Below are 22,294 nucleotides of genomic sequence, written 5' to 3'. Positions count from 1 at the left end.
TCACTGTTTGGATTTCATCCATTTGTGATGTCCTCTTTTCATGAATTCTTCAAGTATCACTGCTTCTTTCAGACCATTCAGGATCTGAATTGTAGTAGTAAAAAGCAAGGAAAAAAAGACAAACCAAAATAAATAAACAAAAACTTTTGGATATCTTTGAGAAAGAAAAGAGAAGAGAAGGAAAGAAGGAAAAAGAAAGAAGGAGAGAGAAAAAGGAAAAAAGGAAACAGGAAGACAGAAAGGAAGAAGAAAGAGAACAAGAGAAAAAAAGGAGAAAGAAAGGAAAGAAAGAAGAAAAGCAAAATAGGATACCTCTCTTCCTCTCCTGCAATGTTTTAATACGCTTGTACAGAGCATGTTTAATAAACCACAGTTGAGTTTCCCCAGCAGCTCATGTGAAATAACACAGGATCTCTCCTTTCTTCCCACCAGGAGCTACAATTTAAGGGCAATTCATCCCAAACAGGGGACACACACACAAAAACCTCACCACCGGCAAACCAACAAAATTAGAGGCAATACAGACTTGCAATCTTTTTTCTAAGGCAAACTAAGCAGAAAAACAGTGAGGTTTGTTTCTGCTTTCTTGGTCTAGCTGATTAATTTTATCTACCAGAAAGAAGCTGAAGGAAGGAAACCTCTCCTAGTTTTCTGTGACTATGCTTTCCCATAGCCATTGTTGAAGCCCCATTAAGGGGTTTCAGGCCCTTTGTTCTTTGGCTCTGTACAGAGCACGAGATCTTGCATGACCTTTCCACTTCTCTCTATAACTTTTGCTCTAACATTTGCTTTGTGGTATACATAATAGAATGTCAAAGTTTATCTTTCTGGTTTGTGGTTGCTCATCTTAAAAGGCATCTATAAAGTGAGACAGTAAATACTAAAAATGTGATCTTGTGCTTGCAATAATTGTTGGACCCAAAGCCATGGGGGAAAAAAACCCAGGTTATTTTAGAATGCAAACTATTAGATCCAGAGCAAAACTTTTTCAGTTGACTTGTTAACCAAGAACAGAGGTGCATCCTTCCTACTGAAGCCGACCTTTTGTAAAACTGAAAAAGTCATAAAAGAGACATTAATACTTGCCTGAATAGTAAAGCAGCTGGGGAAAGCATAGGCTAGATTGCAGCTTGACCACCGTTTGACAGCCTAGGACCAGCATGTTTGTGTTGCAAACAGTTTGGGATGTCAGTTCTTTCTGAGTTCAGATTTCCTTCACAAAGCTGCAGGCCTTACATGGGAGCAAAAGCAAGGTGAAAATGAATTAGGAAGACCACACTGTATGTAGTATGATTGGATGTGAAAGTATAGAAATATCTAATTTAACATGTAAAATATCTATAACTTTATTATTACATCTTGTCCTAGATTAGGTCTTTGGTTAGTTTATTTTGAACATTTTATTTAATTGAATGGGACCCTGACAGGCCAACTATGTGAAATATTCCCTGAAGAAGAAAATTAAACCACAGTAATTCAGCTGGAACTTAGTACTGTGAGAGGAAAACTTGTATCTCTATGGAACAATGAAATACTAATACTGTTCCCAATCTTGTGAAGATTTATTGAGTTAATTCCACAGAAGTCAACTGAGGTCAGTGAGTTGCTTCTGAGCCTAAGAGTTAAACAGTTCTTTTCAAGACCAAGGCAATGGCTCTTTACTCAAGATTTAAGTTGCCATTCACAACATACTTGTTTTCCATCCATAAAAACTTAAAGGAATGTATCAGTCTTAGAGATTTCCTCTTGAAGTATAGGATCATAAGAAATGCTGTACTTCGTGAGACCAGTAGTCCATCTAACCCATTATTATGTGTTCAAGAGCAGCAAAAGAAAATGCTATTTAGGGAGAGCATGCAAGCCTGGCCACTCTCTTGTATCCTCCCCGAAAATCCACATTTGTATTAGTGATGTACATGAGTAGTACAGAGTAGTAGAGTACATGCCTGCAAAGTCCCTTTAATGTCTCTTTAGGGAGCTGTTGTCCATGAATTTGTCTAATCCCCTGTTGGATTTGCTGATACTGTCTGGCTCCACAACCCCCTGTGCTCTAGGGTTTCTGTACCCAGTGTATAAAGAAGCACTTTTCCTTTCCTTCTTTTATTAGTTTCATTGAGTGTGCCCTAGTCCTGATAATATGGGATATGGTAAATAAGAGCTATGGTAAATAAGAGCTCCGTGTTCATCTTATCCACTGCCTTCATTATTCTATAAACTTTGATCATATCCCCCTCTGACGTTTCCCCCCACATTTGAAGAGTCTCTGCCTTTTTAGTGTCTCCTTGCAAAGCAGCTGCTCCACACCTTGGTCATTTGAGATGTTCTTCTCTGTACTGTTAGGTTATGTGACTAAAGGCTAATCACACTTAACACAAAGACCCAGTGAGGATCAGAGGTGCAATAACAGGCAGAGGAATCCCAGAAACCTAATCACTGAAAATAAAGCTGAATTGGCTACACCTAAAACCATCCGAGGAGAATGATGAGACCATCGTCCTTGGGGTGAAAACCACCAACGTGAGTCAAAGAAAGACAGTTTTTCCCCTGAAATGCAATGCAAACTACAGAAGTGGTTTCTTAAAGGGATATGGGATTATTCTGGGATGCAGGGGAAAGAGAATTGTTTAAAACTTTTTAGGGAATGTTTTAAGGGGATTGTGAGAATATGCCAGACTTATTATGGGATGTTTAGGGGAAGGACCAAAGGTGAGGGGAGGATAGACCAAGGTGGATCAGGGAGGAACAAGAATGAGAAAACAGAGGGAAAGAGGGATTAAAGGGGCTAGTCAAGTGTTGATCTGTGTGGTTGGCTGTATGTATACTGTGAATTTTGTGCGTGTGTGTGTGTGTGTGTGTGTGTGTGCTTACCTGTTGGGAATATGTGCTCAGTCGGGTCCTGGCTGCAGAACCAGAGCAGCCTAGCATCTTTCAGGCTGGGACTGGAGGAATCCTCTTGGGTCCCAAGGCCCATGGGAGCTGCCTTCTAACATGTACCTTCGCTTCCTCCATGCTGTCCTTATTGAGATGCAGAGACGAGAGTCACAGAGTTGTTTGAGACATCACAGGTGTTCATGTATTTAAACGAAATGTGAAAAGATTTTATTGTTCCTCGCATGGGCATCAGATTTTTTATTCACATTGGAGGAAGCTGAGGCTCAAATTTGAGAACGTCTGTAGCCCAACTTTCATTGTCCACGCTCAACACATGATAGTCTGCCTTCCATCTCTCAAACTTTATGTGGGCTGTCAGTTGCCCCCTGCTTTATTCACCTGCCTTCACCTCATTCTGGTAGCTATGTATATCCCACTCCCACTTAATCTATGTACTTCATTTTCCTTTTCCCACCACTAACATTCCCCACCACTAGTCTTCCTTACTGCTTATATTCCCATAAAGCCACCTTGATGTCGGTTAGGTGCAAGAGCTCAATTATATGGAGGAGCTTTCAGGGAGGGATTTAGAAATTATTAAGCAAGCACAGGATGTTAAGACTGGGCTAAAGGAAGCTGAGCAATCGGTGAAGAGAAGGTTTCATGACTGAGCTGCTGTGTTGTGATATTGAATGTGCCAGGCCAGGCAGTGGTAATGGAGAAAGGGCTGCCACCATTTTAGTGCCATTCCCTTGATAAGGTAGTCTTGACAGAGGGTATGTAGTAGAACAGAGTCCATCCCAAACATTGGAGGAAGTGAACAATTCTTGGGTAGATGTGTCCAGGAGAAGGCAGACTGAGGCATTTATATAACTGCAGGGAATGAGCCTGACTGAATGGCTAAGTAAAAATCCCATTAATTCACTCAGAATTTTGCCTCTGCAAGAACTAAATTATAAGGATTAAATACTGGCAATAGGATAGTGATCATAGAATCATTAAAAAACTTACTAGGAATTAATTTTCCGCATATAGTCTAATGAACCACCTAATTCTTTGGCTTCCCTTGGTTCCTTATTTTATGCAAATGATGTTCAAGAATGCTTCACTGTCTTAAATAAATGTTTCCCGTCTTTTAGTATAACATACTGTACAGTTTACCAGGAAGTAAAACAGCCATGTCTGTTCCAATATAAACACAATCTATTTCAAGATAAATCAGTTTGTTTAGAATTTTATGAAATGTGGAGCAATATCCAGGACTCATGTCTCCCAACCTTCAGAAACAATATGTTCTTTATCCATAATAAAACTGCACAGCTGCTTCTCAGAGAATAATTCCTCCAGGTCACAGAGCCATTTAGATCCTTGCTGGTGTTCAAAGATTTCAAGAGCATGTGAATAGATTTCCTCAGAAATGCCTCAAATGGCATTTCAGGGATGGAGAAATTGCAAGGATTCACTTCAAGCTCTTCAGACTCCCTTCTCTCTGTCATTCATCCTCCATTTGACCCATCTCCCCTAATAAGAATTTCTATTCCCTGCTATCTTGATGCTGTTTGATTCACCTGTTTCCCCCATCTACTTCATCTTCCCCTTTAACATCTATTGGGATCCCTTACTCTTTCCTCTCATCGGAAGTTCTGTTTGCAATCTCTTTCACTTTGTAATGGGATCTCCAACTGTCCTGTTCCCTCCCCTTCTATGTTAATGTCTCTTCACATAGCTTCACAGTCCCAGCCTTCCTCTTCCCCAGCTTACTCTTTTGTCTGTCTTTAGTTATTTGGGAGTAAATCATTTAAGTTGTTCATATCATTGTGATTATACTAACTCTATTGGAAGTTAGAAGGGACAAGAGGAAGCCATCACCATTTTTATTTATGGGTGCCATTGAACAACTGTTAGACTCCTAAGTGTTAGACTCCTCCATTGTAGAGATGCTTGAGATGCCCTGCAAGTGGCTCGGTTTCTTTTCCATTCAGATTTCTTGTTTTTTCTGCATTTTATGGATTTTCCATTAGAACACCTAGAATATTTTTGAATCAATTAGATGTATTGCTCAAAAGTTATCCTGGTATCTGCATATGTATGGCTGGACAGACAAGACAGAAATACCATCTCATTGAATGTGAGACTCACAGGACTGGGCAAAAAGGCAGAGGAGAAATTACAGAAGAGCCATGTGGCCCTTCCTCAAGTCCAGCAATAAGGTATTTCTCAGCATTTCAAGCAGTGGATACAGTTTCTGCAACACATATTCACCCAGAAACTTATTTTTCAGTAGAATACATCCAATGAACCAATGTAAGCCTGTATATAAAGACTACACATGACTTCAAACTAGAAGATTGACTGTCCAGTTCAAAAAAATCCCCATACTCTCCTCACTTATCCGAAAAGTTGAAAGTTATGGACCAAATACTTCCTTCAGTAGCAGTGATAGTATTCCACTGGTTCCAGAGCAACTACACATCTTTAACCAAGCCAAGGACATAGCCTATTTATCTTACTAATGTACCTTCTTGCTACAAAGATAAAGTATATATCAAAAAACAAAAAATGAAAAAACATTTTCTGTTGGATCCTCTTTATTGGAAGTAGCTATGGTCTTTTTTAAAAAAAGTTTACAAAGTTTGATTCACTGACTGGTTTTAAATGTTTTCATTTGAAAATCTCTGAAAACTTATTATGCATACTTATTAACTTAGCTCCACCACACCCACTCGAAGGCATTTCGTTACAGGATCCAAGGTCTCACCAGAAGAAATAATTTTGCCATCAGCAACAGAACAGGCTGATGGGATCAAGAAATTCTGGCACTACTGAAAAAGATCAGTGGCAATGATCAGCCATTGACAGACACTCTTGAAAGTGATTAGAGCACATTACACTTTCCAGGGGTGGATTCAGCATGTTTTCAGAATTCCATCTTTATTTTGTTTTGTTCTTTTAACCTTAAGAAAATCAGCTTAAAACATATTCTGAAGCTCAAAAAAGGTTAATATAACATTTCATTTTATCAAGGGACAACAATAAAAACTGTGGATGTAGTGGAAAAGAAAGACATGAGATCATCTTCTCTACAAATGAAGCCAAGCAGTTCCACAGTTAGGTTGAGGTCAGTCAGTTTTGTAAGTTTTGGTGATAATTTCTAGAACACATTTTTTGTCTACTGATTCATGGAAAACTAAGAGCTTGACAAATAAACCAAGCAATAAAACATTCCTGCTACTGAAATAGGATGAAGTTTTTTGAATTTTAGAAGACCTTATAAATGCCTGCCAAGAAAACTACTGAAGTGTTGCGATATGGGGTAGCTGCAGGATCAAAGAATTTCATCTTATTTTAAGTAGTATTTTCAGTGACCATATTATACTGGGAATGGGATCAAGCTTTTAATGAAGAAAACAAGAATGTTGGACAGTGGAGAAAAATTTAGATAGATGGCAATAAATGATTTTTTCACCCAATTTTGGAGTGGGCCTTAACCTTGCATTTGACCATCTAATCCACAGACACAACTACTTGCAAGCTCACATATCTGGAAATCAGGGAGTTAGTTGTTTTGGCAGAATATAAATTATTTCCATCATTTCTTGCACTTATCATCTTGTCAACAGAAAACATGAGTTTGCTGATAGATATCATTCCTCTCAATGGGAGTACCGAATGTAAGAACATATAGTATCTGTTGTCATCAGTCAAAATTCAGGTTAACACCTCCTCACTTCAGCTGGACAGTCACGAGACTCATTTGGATAGATATGCCTGAACCGTCTGGTTTAAGCTGGTTTAAGCTAAATTGCCTTTTTATGCCACTGCTCTTCCTGACCTCTGTGCTGGCTTATGTGTGTGGCTGTCAGGTGAATCAGACCAAGGTATTGATCCAGCTGAATCATTCTTTTCCCTGGATTACTTTTCAACTGGATCAAATTCCCTGGTCTGATTAACTTCACAGCTTTAAACACTTGTGTTAGCAGAACTGAGAGAACAGAAAAGAGTGGCCAAGGAAAGGGACTGCTTACACTAATTGTTGCTGTCAATAGGAATTTACATCAAGTAACACCCAGCATGGCCCTGGCACTGACTGTTGGTACCACTTCTTGAGAACGGTATTCTGGGATCTGGCTACCCCAGGTAAACTTGGCATAAAATTCCTCAAATCTCTTCAGCAATTTAAGAGTCTCTCTCCAGAGTTCCAGTTCTGTATCTCTTACTTAAATACAACAGGGGCATCTAACAAGTGAACGAAACACTTCATGGCTTTTTTTTAAGGCATTGCAAAAACGCTCACACTAGACTGATGGATTCCTATGAAAAAATATGCCTGTGCTCCATTCTCCTCCTCAATGCCCTCACCATTCTGGGTCTTCGGATAGTGTTTACAGGCATCACAGATCTATCTCCAAAGCATTCCACAACTAGCTCAGCCTTCTGTTCCTTCACAAAATCTCCTCTGACTGCTAGAATATGTGGTCTGTCAGTAAAAAGGTTTCTGCTCCTTTCAGTACATTCCATTATGAAAGTGTCCTTTTTGCTTCTCACATCTCTGTCTTCTTCCCTTTGGAGACTCCAGGCCACTGCAGCCAGCATGAGGAGAATGGTTCCTTTTGAATAAAACCAGTTTATTGTTTGTACCAACAGCTCTTCTTGATTCTCTTGTGCCTTTTTATCCTTATGCAGGCCTGGACACGTATGACACAATGGCAGATACGGTACACATTAAAGCATTTAATGATGCCTAATTTCATAAAAGTAATCAGTGTTATATAAATCAATGCCCCAAACTGGTACATTCATTGTTTTTATGCATTATAGTAGTATATAAGCATATTAATACACTGAATTTTGAAATGGATACATAAGCATAAATTAAAAGATGCATATGCACATATTTTGATTATGGTTGAACTAAATCATATCTATTACAAAAGGAGAGATAAAATACTGTCAACAGCATTTTCTTTTGAAGCCCTTCATAGGCCTTACATGACCTCCTCCCTGCATTGTATCTGAATGTCTTAGACTTTGAACCTACTGTTGCAATGCCCTGGAAAGTGTTACTTCTCCAGTAGTTGGGAAGTGAGGTTAAATAATTTACTTAAGACTTACAAAGCAGAGAAGACACTCGATATAAGCCCTAAGAATTCTGGCCCTAAGCACTGAACAGTGCTTTCTAGAGGAAAGGCTAGTTGTCACACAGAAAATCTGGCTCCTATTTGAGAAAATCCCTAGGAAAAAAACCTGCTTGAATGTTTGGATGTGTCATTTTAGGAATAGCTTTGGTAGATGCTATGCAAACTTCAGCTGGTAAAAAACCATTGGGCAATTCTAGAAAGAAAAATTTGAAGTGTACTTAATGTCCCCAACTCAGCAAAGAGGTTAAATGTCAATTGGATAGCATGTGACGATCTTGTAACTGGTTTTCATTTGTAATTTCAGTTAGCATTTCAACCCATATTAACAGATATTGAAATTAATGCAGTTATGCTAGTTTGCACTACCTTGTATAACAAGTGCATAGAACAGAAGAGAATAATAGAATGCTTTGTTAGGACATAATTTCTCAATAGCTTTAAGTGTGATGCATCTGAATTCTTTACTGCTGCACTAAGAATAGCTATACAAATAAAGATGTACATACAAGCATTTTCTTTAGTACCTCTTGAAAGGAGTTTTGTGCTTGTGATGTGCCTTGTTCTGATTTTATATACCGTAAGTATAACAGTATGGATAACAGTTCTTTACTTCTGCTTGGATAAAGATGCCATAGAACAGATGACTGGAGCACTTTTTCCAGTGAACTGTGCATAATATTTTTATAGGCCCACAGAGTTTTTGGCCTGTCTTCTAACAATGGTATCTGCAATAAGAATCTGTCCATTAGACACCAAATTAAGACAATGTCTCATAGATTCAGTGAGAAAAAGTTATGAGAACTTGGACAAATGTTTCAGAAGGGCCAAAGCAACTTAGGAATCAAAGTCCCACTTTCAAAAATGGCTCAGTGGTCTATATCCTATTGCTTTGCAGTAAGATGCACACCCCAAAAGCACAGTTCCTTAACTCCCAGCTCCTATTAATTTCACACTCATACTGACCATACACCTCTTCTCAATGCTCATGGATCTAGCTGATCCAGGGTAAACTGATGTGAAGAAAGATCACACCTAATAGAGCCTACTTGCAATGGTGATAATGAAAAGCCTTGAAGTCCATTATTATTCCCAAGAACTATTTGCTCTCCACATATATACACATATTAATTTGCCTTGGTTTTGTTTAACACATGCCACACTAATAGCTTTAAATGGCTTCTTCCAAGGAGTGTCTTCATTCACCTCCTTTCAGTTTTCAGTGATCAAGGGTCAGGTTCTGCTCTGTGTGTCACAATGCCTGGTTACCCTTGAAGCTGTTTATTTTGCCCTTTGTCAGATGGTTGGCTTCTATGGCCAGCTGTAAACAATGAATCCAACTTTTTGACCAGAATTTAACAAAGTTGGAGATTGAATTAAGTTCTCCAGAATTTTCTAAGATGAAGTAGGACTGATTCTGGAAACCACAATTTAAAAATATTTCAATAAAACCAAACATTAATCTTTTCACTGGATGCATACAGGGGTTGCCTGGAGTACTTACAATCTCAGCTTTGTCCTAAGTAGTAAATTTGGGCACACCTTATGAATAGCTAATGGACAATATAGAAGACAATTAGATTTCTTTATCTTTGCATTTCCCTAAGTCTGTTCCACTGGGGAAATTAATTTTAGTAAGTTTTTTTCATGACTCCTGAGAACAAAGTGCAGGTAATACTCTGAATAAGCCTTTGGTAGATCTTATTCTTTACTCCTAATACTACTTCTAATTAATTTTATTTATTTCATTTATAGATATTTAAATGTTAACATATTGACAACTGCACTTTTCTATTTTACATTTCTTAGAATCACATTGCAGACTGGTTTCCTGTGTTTTAGACAGTGTTTGTCATGCATTACTGACTTTATATACAATGCCAACTCATTTCTCTTTGGTCTATGTTACACAGACCACCACAACCCTGCTATATTTTCTACAGCAATATATTACTACATTAAGTCCACAAATACACAACAGGATCATGAGTTGCAGAATCATTAGCTCCATGTATCACATATTTTTTTTAGGCAGCCATAGTTTTCCTGTTTCTGTTTTAGTATCAGAATCATTACCAATTACAATTCAAATGCTCCCGGCAATAGTTGACATCATTAATCCTCATCCTAGTCAACTCATGTAGGGAGACTGGCAACAGGATGTTTCTGATTTTGGGTGAAAATCATAGCTACTATGTAACATTTTAAAAAATAGATGCTAACTAATTATTCATTTAAAATATTCAGTTAGACTTAGGCAACATACAGAAAGTGAAGTTTCATTAGCTTATACCAAAATTTTAGTAAAAGCGAATGTATTCAGAAGCGATTTTACTTGAAAATCTCACCAAATCAATGTCAAGATTCAAATGTCTATTTCTGATGTTTTTCTTCTAGTCATACAATTGTTCTGGCCCTAGAATAAGCAGTAAAATCCCACTACTATCCCACAGGAGTAATTTGTGTGAGTAAAGTTTAGCACGTGTCAAGGGCTGCATGCTTAGGTCAAAAGCATGGAAAATTTCCAGCATCAGAAACAAAAGAACGTATTCATGGAAAAAAAAGGGGGGGGGTGAAATGTTTTATAGTTTTAAGTGTAGTAATCAGAGACACACACGGCCTATAAGATGTAAGTACTGTAAGCTGTAGATTGGAGTCTAATAACTATTTTTTTAGACTGTGCCTAAACCTCAGGAGAGATTTACTCTATAAAGTTGCCTATAATCCTACTTCCCCGATTGTCTTAAGTGCAACACGGCTTCTGCCTTGCCCATGTGCTAAGGTCCCCCTTCTGCAGAGTGAAACATGTAGGATGCAGGGTGTATGGGGGATCAGGATGGTAAATAGCCAGTTGCTGTCCCATTATAATACTGAGATGTAACCAGGGGACAAACATGGCTGTGGGAAGCAGAAAGCATGCCTGAGTTCTAGAGTGTACTCATTTATTTACTTTCTGTGGTCATCTGAAACAGTGATTTATGACTGCTTTTGCAATCATAATTCAGTGCATTCATGCACTGAAATTGAGAGGAGGAAGCACTTGGATTTTAAAAGCACTGAATCAGGACAAAGAAATAAGCAAATAAAAGAACGTCGAATAGATTAAAGTGTAAAATGAATCCTTCCACTGGCTGTCTCAGCAAAGGTCCAAATAACATAAAATATCCCATATACCTCAAGTGGAAATGACAAGTATAAAAGAAACATCTAAGCAAAATATGAAAACAGAGCTGGCAAGTGAGCATTTCACAGACCTGAGCATACTTACATGCAGCAGACAAGAAATGTCCATATTTTATCTACAATCTGGAAGTTATGCTGGTTTGATTGGTTTGTGTGTTAGCTTCCCAACCACATCTGATCTTTTGTATCCTCCTCCTAAAACATGGGAGGAGCAGTATGCATTTACAGAGCAGGACGACAATAGGAAGAAAAACTGCTACCATAAAAGAAGGTGGTGTGTACCAGATAAATTGGTTAACATCAACCCACTTATTCCAAGCAAACACCAATGCATGAACTGTGCATAACAGCAGAGCTAAATATCCCATCTTGCTCTGAAAAGAGAAAGAAAATATCATTATTTATTGTTTTCTAAATTTGGCAAAAGACAACTCTGTTAAGCAAATACAGAAAGCAGGAAGGGCCTCAACAAACATACTGAAGTCAAAGAAAAGAGAATGTTGGCTTTGAATTAAATCTCAGACCTATAAATTCAAGATTCCAGTTGTACCCCTCTATGCCACCATAAGAGAAGAAAGATGAAGCACATTTTTCTATGATCGCTATGATACTGAGCTAATATACAGAAAAGATCACAGATTATAGGCTATTCCCAAAAATGGATCAGTTCCTGATATCAGGATAATGTATCAGAGATTGGTGTCTAGTAATATGACAAAAACAATTACACAACTATAGGAGACTGAAGTCCTTCATTCCACTTAGTGATAGATTTGGCTTAGGATATTTACAAAATTCAGGAGTGGAGGAAAGTTCATGCCAGAAGTGCCAGTAAATTTGAGTTTTTTGTGGATATTACAATCTTGATATTGTTAAAAAAAATGTAATTACTCATTAGTGTAAAGTCACCAAGTGCTAAATGTAGAATCTACAGCATCTGATTTTCAAGTATAAGAGTTACTTGTTTATAAAACTAGTCCAACATATTAGTATTACTCTTTGGGGTTTCTTCACCATGCTAATTTAATACTGAAAGCAATCATGCATTGGGACACTCCTTCCTAGACCTGTCCATTTATATTCTCTCTAGGGCTGACAAGCTTTTCTTATAAGTGATGCACTTCATATAGTGAACAGAATCCCAAATCACTAATTGTCAGAAGACATATATTTCATATCTACTTTTCAAATTCAAACCATGTTTTCAAATGCCAGGTGATTAGTAGGTCATTGAATTTTCAGATGTTGGTGTTCAAGGACCTAATTCACCACTTGCATAACTCTAATGTGATTATACTGATGTCAGCAGAGCCACCCCTGCTTCACATCATATACGATACAGGAAAAATAAGGTCAAACCAGATACTTAAGTGAATGAAACAAGCACATCTGTAGGAAACTCAGGACTGGCTGGATTTGATTATGTATCTATTTAGAGATGCCTCCTTCTCAGCATATGCCTTTTTTGAGGGGGTTATGAAGCCAGTAACACTGCAGATAGAAATCCTGTGCATGCATTAATGGGCAGGAGTTTTCTCCTGAACTTTCCTGCTGCCTGTTACTGCTCAGGCAGTAATGTACAGCCAAAATGGCTCTTACAGAGCAACAAGCAGTTCTTCTTGTGTACTGGAATCCCATGATGCATGGGAATAGCCTCAGCTAGTCCTATACCACCTACTTCTGACTCAGCAGGACACAGGGCATTGCTGAAACATATAAAATGCCCAGAGGATGACTGAAATGCTTTCAGCACCAGAGATCTTTGACCAAAGAATAGGTCCTGAAGGAACAACTGCTGCTGGTAACCACAGCAGGAGCTAAAACATGTTTTGGAGTTATTTTCCCACTTTATGCTGTGAACCTGATGATCAGCCCTTTTTTCCCAACAAAATAACAAATGAAATGAACATTTCTTGCAAAGTAACTGACAAAAAGTTCTGAGTAAACTTTTAGATTGGTTTCATTAACTCCTCCTACTTTTAACTACTAATACAATATACAGTTTACAAATGAGGACTGATGACATGCAATGATGACATTTATATGTACCTGAATGTAGTGGAACTCTCTCCAGGTCAAAGAGTGATTGACAGATGGAATTGATGCTATTGCCAATAATGCCAGCAAAGCAAGTCCCAGAATTCCTAGAGACACATAAATCTCCATTCTCCAAACATCATGTTCAATCCAGGCATTTTCTTTTTTTTGCTTGACCTGCCACAAGAACGCCACATTTAAAATGACAGACAGGCATACTTAGATGATTCTGTGAAATATAGCTATTTTCACAATAATCATCAGGAAATAAGCCAAGAAATACACTATTTTTGTTTGTTTGAATGTCCCTGATTGTAACTTCTATTTACTTCTGATGGCAAGGTCTCCACTAGCATCTGCAGAGCAAAGGAGGGCTTTTGAGTGAGAAGAATTTACAGACTTCATCAGTGTCTTGGCCCAGAGGAGACTTGTTCTGGGGTCTGTTAGTCTGGCTTCACAGCGGGGGGGAAATCTTATTCTTTGACAAAAAAAAAAAAAAAAAATTCCATCTATGGCTAAATACCTTATCTGGCAGATTATAACAACAGGAAATATATTAACAGCACTATTTTAAGGAGCTAATTCAGCAGGCATTCTTAACTACTTTGTAATCGTGCCAGGATAGTCATTTAGCTCTACTTTTTCAAAAACAACACCTTTGTACATTCAGCTGCACTGAACACAATGACTGGTATGGATGAAAAGGCTGTGAATTTAATAACTTGATGTCAAATCTTCTCCTATTTACGACAACTTGCAACAGCCCTTTGGAGCTACTAGTGACCACCATAGTGTGGTATGCTTCACACACATGATCATTTCTTGACCTGCACTTGAGGACTGGAATCTCAAGGAAATTTTCTAGTAAACCACTCAGGTCAGATTACCAGTAGCACTGATTTGCAGATTTTTCATCAGTTAGTTTTGACTGTTTACAGAATTGCTAAGAAGCTAATAACATCCTACCCTCTATGCTGTAATAAAAAATGTACATTTGCTATTTATACCTTAATTGGAATATATTTCTTATTCTGGAATACTCAAGGCACCGAAGGTAACATGCAAGTACTAGGAACTCTCTAGTCATGTTAGATCTTAAGAATGCTTTGCAAGCCAATTATTGCCCATGACTCAGAAGTATGATTGAAATTCTATGTTTTAACAAGTTAGAGTGCATTAGCCAAACTGCAGCTGGGTTCATCAGAGTTCACATCAGTGGCAAATGCAAATTATTGTGATTTATGTCAGTCCTCCTTCATTGCTGCCTAATTCACTTGACAAAGATGTCTAAAAATGGTATGTGCAGCGATTTTTGTAGGTAGATAGATTCTACTGGTGCAGAGAGGGTTAATCCAGACTAAACTAATAGTGTGCCAAAGACTTAAATGTTCCTGTGAGGCAGGTATAATTGCAGGCATTTTTACAGTGAGCAAAAACACCCAAATGAAGAAAGTGACTTATTTAATACAAACTGGCACAGCTGTAATGACTCTTGATTCCCTATTACATGCCTTAACAATGAGGTCCTCCCCCATCTCTTTAAGGTGCAAGAGCCTAAACAGTGCTCTCTAGCAACTGCTTCAAAGTCAAATGAAGGCAGTGCAAACAGCTTTCCCCAACAGGATTTGTTTGGATTAACAAAACAAGGATTCTCTCAAAGCAGAAGCGTCGGCATTTGTGAGCCCATCATACCTGCTGGAATGCCCAGTTCAGCAGCTTGTATCTGTATGATCTTCTCATTGGATAGCATAGGCTATAGCAGGCGTGCATTGTAGCGAAGAAGAAACTGAGAAGTCCAAATTGTTTTCTTGATAACATCCATCTATCCAACCACTGGGGAAACCTTTTGTACTTGGTTCCAGAGTACAGCTGGAAACCAGCAGCTAATATTCCTGGTAAATATACCAGTGCTAAAAGGGTAATTGAAACCACTGGTAAAACTTTGTTTATGACGAGGACTGGAATTTTATAGAAAACATTTTCTTTTCTGGTTATAAAAGGATATATGACATCTCTCAGAGAAGTGTAAATAAACATTAACAATGAGATCACAGATGCTATCTTCATTGGAAGGTGCCATTTGGGGAACAGATCCTGCTTGCAGTGCTGTTCTGAAGAGCATTCAAACTCACCAAAATGGTGTGCTTGATGTAGACTAAAAAGTGCAGCTGCTTCTGGTGTACTAGTGACTTGCATATCCACATTCTGGAAAGGACAGAAAGTAAACACCAAGTGTGTTTAAAAGATTAGAGAGTCTAGTAATCACAGTATTCACCATCATTGCGTTTGCACCGAACATCACTGAAACTGTATACCAAACAACAACATACATGTTATTAGACAAGGTAGCTTGAAAATATAGTTTCAAACAGCATGGTCAGTAGCTGAGCAAAGAAATTTAAGTATAGATTTCTCATTCTCCATTCATTATCTGTTGTGATCTGAAAATAGATTTTCATTCCAGGAAGTTAACTATACCACAAGAGAAGATTATTCTACGGGAAGATACTGTTACAGCTTATGATATGTGCTACAGATTTCAAGAGTTCAGCCACAGACTTAATAATGTAACCCAAATAATATGCATGGTAACAGACTCCAGAGACATAACAATACAATATGTCATTCAGCTAGTGGTATTTTAATGATACTTAATTGTGGGAATAGGAATGCAAGTAGAAATGTTTCGGATCCACCATATTGGACCAGCTGTGCATGTATCAGCTCCAGCTTCAACTCCCATTCTCCTCTTTCCTCTTCCTCAAATGTAATAGTGTCCTCACTTAACTTCAAATAAAACATATGAAATTGAGTCACTTCAGTTTAAAAAGCTGAATTTTCTGCTGCCAAGCAGGCATGGTTTGATTCTAGTCTCACAGAAGATCTTGGCAAAATTCTGATGGAGTTCAGGAGCGAAGCTATAAAAAATTTTAGTATAATATTATAAACTGTTTTACACTGAGATAATACATTTAAAGACTGTTCTGTAGTTACAACTCCTGGAAGAGGTACATGACCAGGATACATACAACATAAAGATGCGTACCAACAGCAGAACATTACAGTTGATGCAGTAGACAGCTGTCCATGGGTGGAGAACTGAGAATTGATAAAATTAAATAATAAATATGCAATTCCTTTAGTATTTCAGCAAAACAAAGTATAAGCTGAACTAAAGCTGCAATGGTGCAGCTTTAAAATGGCTTATGCGGCACATGTCTAGATCTCCGGAAGGAGAAGTGGCACTATTAGGTTTAAAGAAGGCAGTTGCTCGTAGTTTGAAAGTTGTAAGTTGGCATTCTGCTAGGATACAGGAGATCTTCCTATCTCAGTCATATTATCTGGCCTTATTACTAAGACTCAAATATCATAGTGAAGCTGATTAGAGAGGGTCAATTCAAACATGATGCACAAGGTGCTACATGTAAATAATGCAAGGGTAAGTGCAAGTCTTGGGTTTGCCTTCACTGGTACGGAGGTGTTTTGTTCTGTTGTATTTTAACAGAGAGATAACAAATATACACTGCTATCATGCTTTACAACCCTTAATAGAGCCATGGTAGTCTGCTTCCCACACATCTGTCTGGCTTGCCGACTGTGCCTTACAGTAAAATTAAAGGGTGTTGTCTTCACTAGGATTTTATAGCTGAATAGCTAATACATGTTTATCTGATGATAAAAACATATCCTTGTAACAGTGAAGGTGTAGCCTAAGAAAATCTTACGCTGTAGTCTGTGAAGAAAGGTAGAGTGTAGTCTACGCATTACAGAGACAGAAACTGATACAGCCACTGAGTTTCACCTAGAGAGTCCTGTTTCCTGAAGTAATAGTTTGTAAAGAAGCCTAATTCAGTATTCCATTGTATGTGCAATAGGTCACATCAGAATAGGAAGTAGTGGCTTAAACTACTTCTCTGCATCAGCAGTTGCAAATGCAAATTCTGTTGGAGCGGATGTTCTTTTGGACTTTCGTGTGGTGTGGAAAACTTACTAAATGTGATGTGGCAATTCCAAAAAGATTCCTGCAAAGATAAAACTTATATTCCTGTACAAAAATCCCAAATTATTTCTGTGGAGCTTCGCTCACCTGGTAGAATGCAACTAGATCCTTCATGTAGCTTTTAGCTGGCCCAAATTTCGTGTATTTTTTTTAGCAGGGATTGTAATTAAACAGAATGAACTATTCCTTATCTTTTTCTCTCTCTCTGTCAATATTGTGACAAGACTTAAGAAGTATTGATGATATGTCAGTGTTAGGGAAACACAGTGTTTCTGGACAAAATTGTATGAAAGACAGCAATATTCTGCATGACATATGAACTGCTTTTTACAGAAGCATTACCAAGTTGCTAAGGTTTCCTGTATTTCTTCTTGGCTTGATGCTTTGAGCTGTGTTCGAATCAATGGTACAATTATCACCTTCCCTCTTCTCCATTGCGGAAACTCCCTGCAAAACAAACACACGATGTAAATTGGGTTTTGAAATGCACTACTGGAACTTTGGGGCCTATTTTCCCTCAGAATATTTTGTTTCCCCTCCTCCACCCATTTGCCATAGAAGCTATGATAACCTGGGGAACAGAAAGTCTGTCCTCTGAGAAGAGAGCAGAAGAGCTCAGCTGTTTTTCTAAGTAAAACTGAGACAAAGAGAGAATATGAATCAGCAGAACAAAATCATTGATGAAAAACACTATTTAAATTAAATACCCATGTCAGCAGGGGAATGAATCAATGAATTTAGGCTGAAAGTTAAGTATTACACCAATAAAGTTTGAAACAGCTTTTCAATAAAATAGCAGGTAAAATGTTATGAAGGTGGATTTTGATTATTTCGTTAAAGCTTTTCATGAACTTGTGTCTATCATGGCAAGGGACTAGACCTGCTGATGCAAGAAACCCATTCAAATTTGTGGTTCCTAATATGTTTTAATGTCAGTCTACTGTATAGTTAGTCTATGTCTTTAGAAATGTATCTGCCCTTTGAGACACTCAGAAAACTCCAGTTGCAGCTTCATTCTCTTCCAAGTTGCACTGGCCAGTCATTGTTTATCACCCACAAGATGCAACAGAAATGGTTCTAAGCTACAACGGGTCTAGAAAAAGCAGCAGACAGAAAAAAAGGAACAGAATAGAACAGGAAACAAAAAGGAACAGAGTAAAATGAGAGAGATGTTTCTCTCTGAAGATCTTAAGATAGCAGGAGAGAGACCATCCTGAAGTCTTGCAATGGCTGTAAAATAACTACAAGGGTACCTGGCAACACAGAATTCCAATGCGTGCATCACTTTGTCACACACAGCATGAGAAGATGCAGTAGCAGCACAACACTGGAAGCTCAGGGTCTCATGCCAAAATAAAACTTGCTGTGGCTGCCTTCATTAAGACTAGGCAGCTCCTCAGTACAGCCATCCTACAGCTAAATTTGGATCCTTTTATATCCATGAAGCCTCGGGGAAACTGTATAGACAAATTGGAATTTGACACTTTTTTAAAAAAAAAAAAAAACCAAAAAACTTTGTCTGGCTCTTTCAGTAGATGAGTTCTATAGTCTTGTACTTTCTAGTAAGAGAATGTACTTTCTAGTAAGAGAATTTACTTTCTGCCAGGCAACCAGACTTCTGAGCCTAAGTATTCTTTTCCTAACTGTTTCTTTTCTGATTTTTGTGTCCTCCTAGCAAGCTCTCCCTTTGGGCATAACCTTTCAGCAAAGTATTGCAGAGTAAGGTCAACAAGAGCTTCTGTCTGAAGGTCAGGCTATTAACCCTTTGCTATGCTACCTAATGGATGGTTTGTATATCCTGTACACAAGAAAGCATGGGCTGATGAAGGCATAGTTCCATTCTTTCCTATTCCTAGCCCTAGCCCTAGCGATTTTATCACAAGCTTCATGATATCAGATAGCTTCATAAAATCTCAGCTCCTGCAGTCCCAGGACTAGTTAAGAATCTCTATTTCTGTATATTTTAATGAGCTATATTTCTAGGTGTTATAATGACAAAGAACAGCTTACAAACAGATCTCAGTGTAATGCAATTACTCAGAAACAAAGATAACAAAAATGAGCTACAGATCTTTATTAACAGAACTCAGAATATTTAGGGCAATGACACTACTTTTGAGGCCTACCCTTTGATTTTTAAAGGTCTGGGTGGACAATAAGGAAGCGGAGCACTCTTAGACTTACTTTTTACTCTTTAAGGATAACGTGACTTACTTCTAAAGATTGTTAAACAGCTTGCAGCCCACATCTTTGCTGCTTTAAATTTTTTCTGTACTGATCTCAGTTAAACTTTCAATTGTTAGTCTACATGAGCTTACAGAGCAATTCCAGTATCTTCAGAACTGTTTTCTTCCACCTACCATACTATATCCTTCTAATGCTCCTTTGTGGATGCAACTATACTTGGATGTCCAAAAGTATATTCTAAATTGGGAAGCTCCGTGTGGAAACACTGATTCACTCACCTGATTTGCATGCTGCTATTACTCTTACTTTAGAAATGAAGAATTCAGTAATAGCCTCCAGTTAAAGGTTTATATTGATAAGAATGTAGTAAGTCTCATGATAAAAAACAAAAAACCGCCCCCAAAAATCAGCTAGAGTGCCAGCTGCAGATCCTAAAAGCTGCTTCATTGATTCTTTCAGGAGACAACACTGTTTAATACTGCGTCAAATACACTGCTAATGGTTTACACTGTAGAAAACAAAAAGGGGGGGAAAAAAAAAGGGAAAGAACATGTTAATGGATGCATATGCTTATCCAGAAAAATATAAGTTACAGCTGTGCAACTATGCACAAGGAAATATAGGTGCTGAACTATAACAGTTCACTTGGCTTCTCAATCCAGAGGTAACAAAAAATTATTTCTTGGATACACGCAATAATGAAGCAGTAGCCTTGGAAAACCCTGAATGCAAGACATTTATAATCCCACCTTTCAGTGCCTATGAATTGTCAGAAAGGAGTTATCTACAGCATGCCCCTCTTGGGAATACATCGGGGGGGGGGGGGAAAGAGTCCTGTGTGAGATAAAAACCAATCAGTTATGGTCCTATGCAAGTCGCAACCATTATAAAAGAAAACAGCTGTGGCAGCATCCCTCTTCAGTACACACCATTTCTTCTCGGGGAGGCAGCAGCACAACTAGCTACATCTGTGAACCACAGCAGAGGACATCCCGCTGCAGAAAGCCCCATTTCAGATGCTGGAAGTCACTACTGCTTTTTATAACACGAAAACCGTCTCCTCACAACGCTGAATCAACAGGGATCCAAAGGCCTTGCTCTGAGAAAACATCTTCTGAAGTCGATGAGAGGTTTTCCTGAGCAAGGACTTTAGGAGCCGGCTTCACGGAGCAAGAGGAGTGCATAGCCAGGATACCACAGTGATCTGCAGCGATGGAAGAGGCACGGGATGACGGCTTCATCTCACTCTTTTGGCACCGCTGGAAAACTACAATGTGAAAGTTTTAAGAAAAAGCGCATTGCTTTGGCAGTGCCTGCCGCGCTGTGCGGAAAGGTGTGAGCACTACAGACACCAATAACTCTTCCTGCTCCTCTGCTTATTCAGCTCTTAAAAAAAAAAAAAAAAAAAAAAAAAAAAAAAAACCCGCTGAGCTCTGTGGAAAACCTAATAAAAAATCGGAGGATCTGGAGCAGGGGAGCGCGGTTCGGCGCCTCTCGGCGGTCAGAGTGCGGGCGAGCTGGCGCGGGGCCCCGCCATCACCCCGGACAAGGCCGGGTCTGGGGCCGGGCAGACCCCGGGGAGAGGTGAGGCCGCCGCGGTCCGCGGAGCCCCGCGCCCGCCGGGGACCCCCGGTCCGGTCCGGTGCTGAAACGCGGCCACGCGGCCGCCTGTCCCGGCGGCGCCGCCAACGGCCGCCGCCCCGCGGCTCACCCACCTCAGCCCGCGGCCGGCGGGACCTCTTCTTCCAGGCGGAGTCGGGAGCCGCCGCCCCGAGCTCGGCGGCGGCGCCCGGTGCGGGGGACGGCACCGCAGGCTCCCGGGCGCCCGGCGGGCCCTGGCTCGGCTCCGTAACGGCCGGCGGGTGCCAGCGTCCCGGCCGCGCCGCGGCTCTGCCAGGCGGCGCGGACGCAGGGCACGCACCGGGCGCCGGCCGGGCTCTGCGGAGCAGCGGCGAGGGGGGGGGGAGCCCAGCCGGAGCCTCCCCCTCCCCCGCCCCCGCCCCGCGCCGCGCCCATCCCGCTGCTCCCGCTGGCAGCGCCGCGGGCACCTGGGCGGGGCGGGGCGGGGCGGGGCCTGGGCGGCCGCGCGGGAGCCCCGCCCGCCCGGCCAGCAGCGGCGCCGCCTCAGGTGTCGCTGCGGGGCGGGAGGAGGCCGGCAGCCAGGTGCGCGGCGGGCAGCGCCCGGCCCCCCGACCTCGCGGAGCGTCCGCTCCCGCCGCGCTGCGCCGGGTCACCCCTCCGCCCGGGCCGCCGCCGCCCTGCCCCGCGCCGCCGCTCACCCTCGGCGAGCCCGCGGGGCTGGAGGTCCTGGACTCCAGGGGATGCTGCGGCGCTCCCGGGGACCTCGCGGCTGCTCCGGCCCGCTCGGCTGCCCGCTGAAAATCCCCACCCAGGAAACGAGCGCCTCAGCTCTCAGCCGCTTTTTCCAACCTGGTCCCTCCCCCGCTCTTCCTCCTGACAAAAAGCCATAAAACCTTCCTGACAAAAGCTTACAGTAAATCCCGCGTCTAGTAGGAGCAGCCCTCGGTTGCACAGTCCCCTCTGCAGGTAGCGCTGCCTCCCGCGCTGGCGGCTCTGGGGGGCAGCCGGGTCCCGGGGGCGCCGCGGCCCAGCAGCGCGGGCGTCGCTTGCTTGTGAAAGCTGTGTGTTAGCGGGTCTTTCTGCAGTCAGTGGGTTGTGGACATTGCACAATACGTGGCCAGTCTGACTCAGAAATGTTGTCATTTCTTCACACAGCGCTAATAGCGTCTTCCTCAGGATGTCTTCACAGAAATGATGCCAAGTTACCACCTCTTTTTTAATCCTGGTAATACATTTGTTTTTCCTTTCCCACTTGATGTCCTAACTGAATGCTACATCTGTCAGAAAAGAGACTGCCTTA

At 40.5% G+C, this 22,294-nt stretch overlaps 1 protein-coding gene across 14 annotated transcripts; it reads right to left on the bottom strand.

Moving 5' to 3' along the window:
• Positions 1 to 4,825: 4,825 nt before the first annotated feature.
• STEAP1 (STEAP family member 1) lies at positions 4,826 to 22,011 on the bottom strand. Of its 14 annotated transcripts, none has more exons than XM_064506032.1 (8): positions 21,129 to 21,266; positions 19,692 to 19,921; positions 17,569 to 17,673; positions 14,919 to 15,431; positions 13,239 to 13,403; positions 11,472 to 11,563; positions 11,275 to 11,384; positions 5,442 to 7,556 (listed from the first exon to the last, which is right to left on the bottom strand). In XM_064506032.1, the coding sequence occupies exons 3-7, from the start codon at positions 17,659 to 17,661 to the stop codon at positions 11,306 to 11,308; spliced, it is 942 nt and encodes a 313-aa protein (XP_064362102.1). In that variant the 5' UTR covers positions 17,662 to 17,673; positions 19,692 to 19,921; positions 21,129 to 21,266; the 3' UTR covers positions 5,442 to 7,556; positions 11,275 to 11,305. The 14 variants fall into 14 exon arrangements, 13 of the variants coding, with proteins under 13 accessions (XP_025954544.1, XP_064362102.1, XP_025954542.1 ...); XM_064506033.1 differs by lacking the exon at positions 5,442 to 7,556 and adding an exon at positions 7,583 to 8,734; XM_026098759.2 differs by lacking the exon at positions 5,442 to 7,556 and adding an exon at positions 4,826 to 4,897 and having other exon boundaries at positions 11,275 to 11,563.
• Positions 22,012 to 22,294: the final 283 nt, after the last annotated feature.

Source organism: Dromaius novaehollandiae, chromosome 2 (assembly GCF_036370855.1).
Source record: "Dromaius novaehollandiae isolate bDroNov1 chromosome 2, bDroNov1.hap1, whole genome shotgun sequence".
NCBI classification, from domain to species: domain Eukaryota; kingdom Metazoa; phylum Chordata; class Aves; order Casuariiformes; family Dromaiidae; genus Dromaius; species Dromaius novaehollandiae.
The sequence above is the reverse complement of the archived record's forward strand: the minus strand, read 5'-3'. Positions and strand labels throughout refer to the sequence as shown.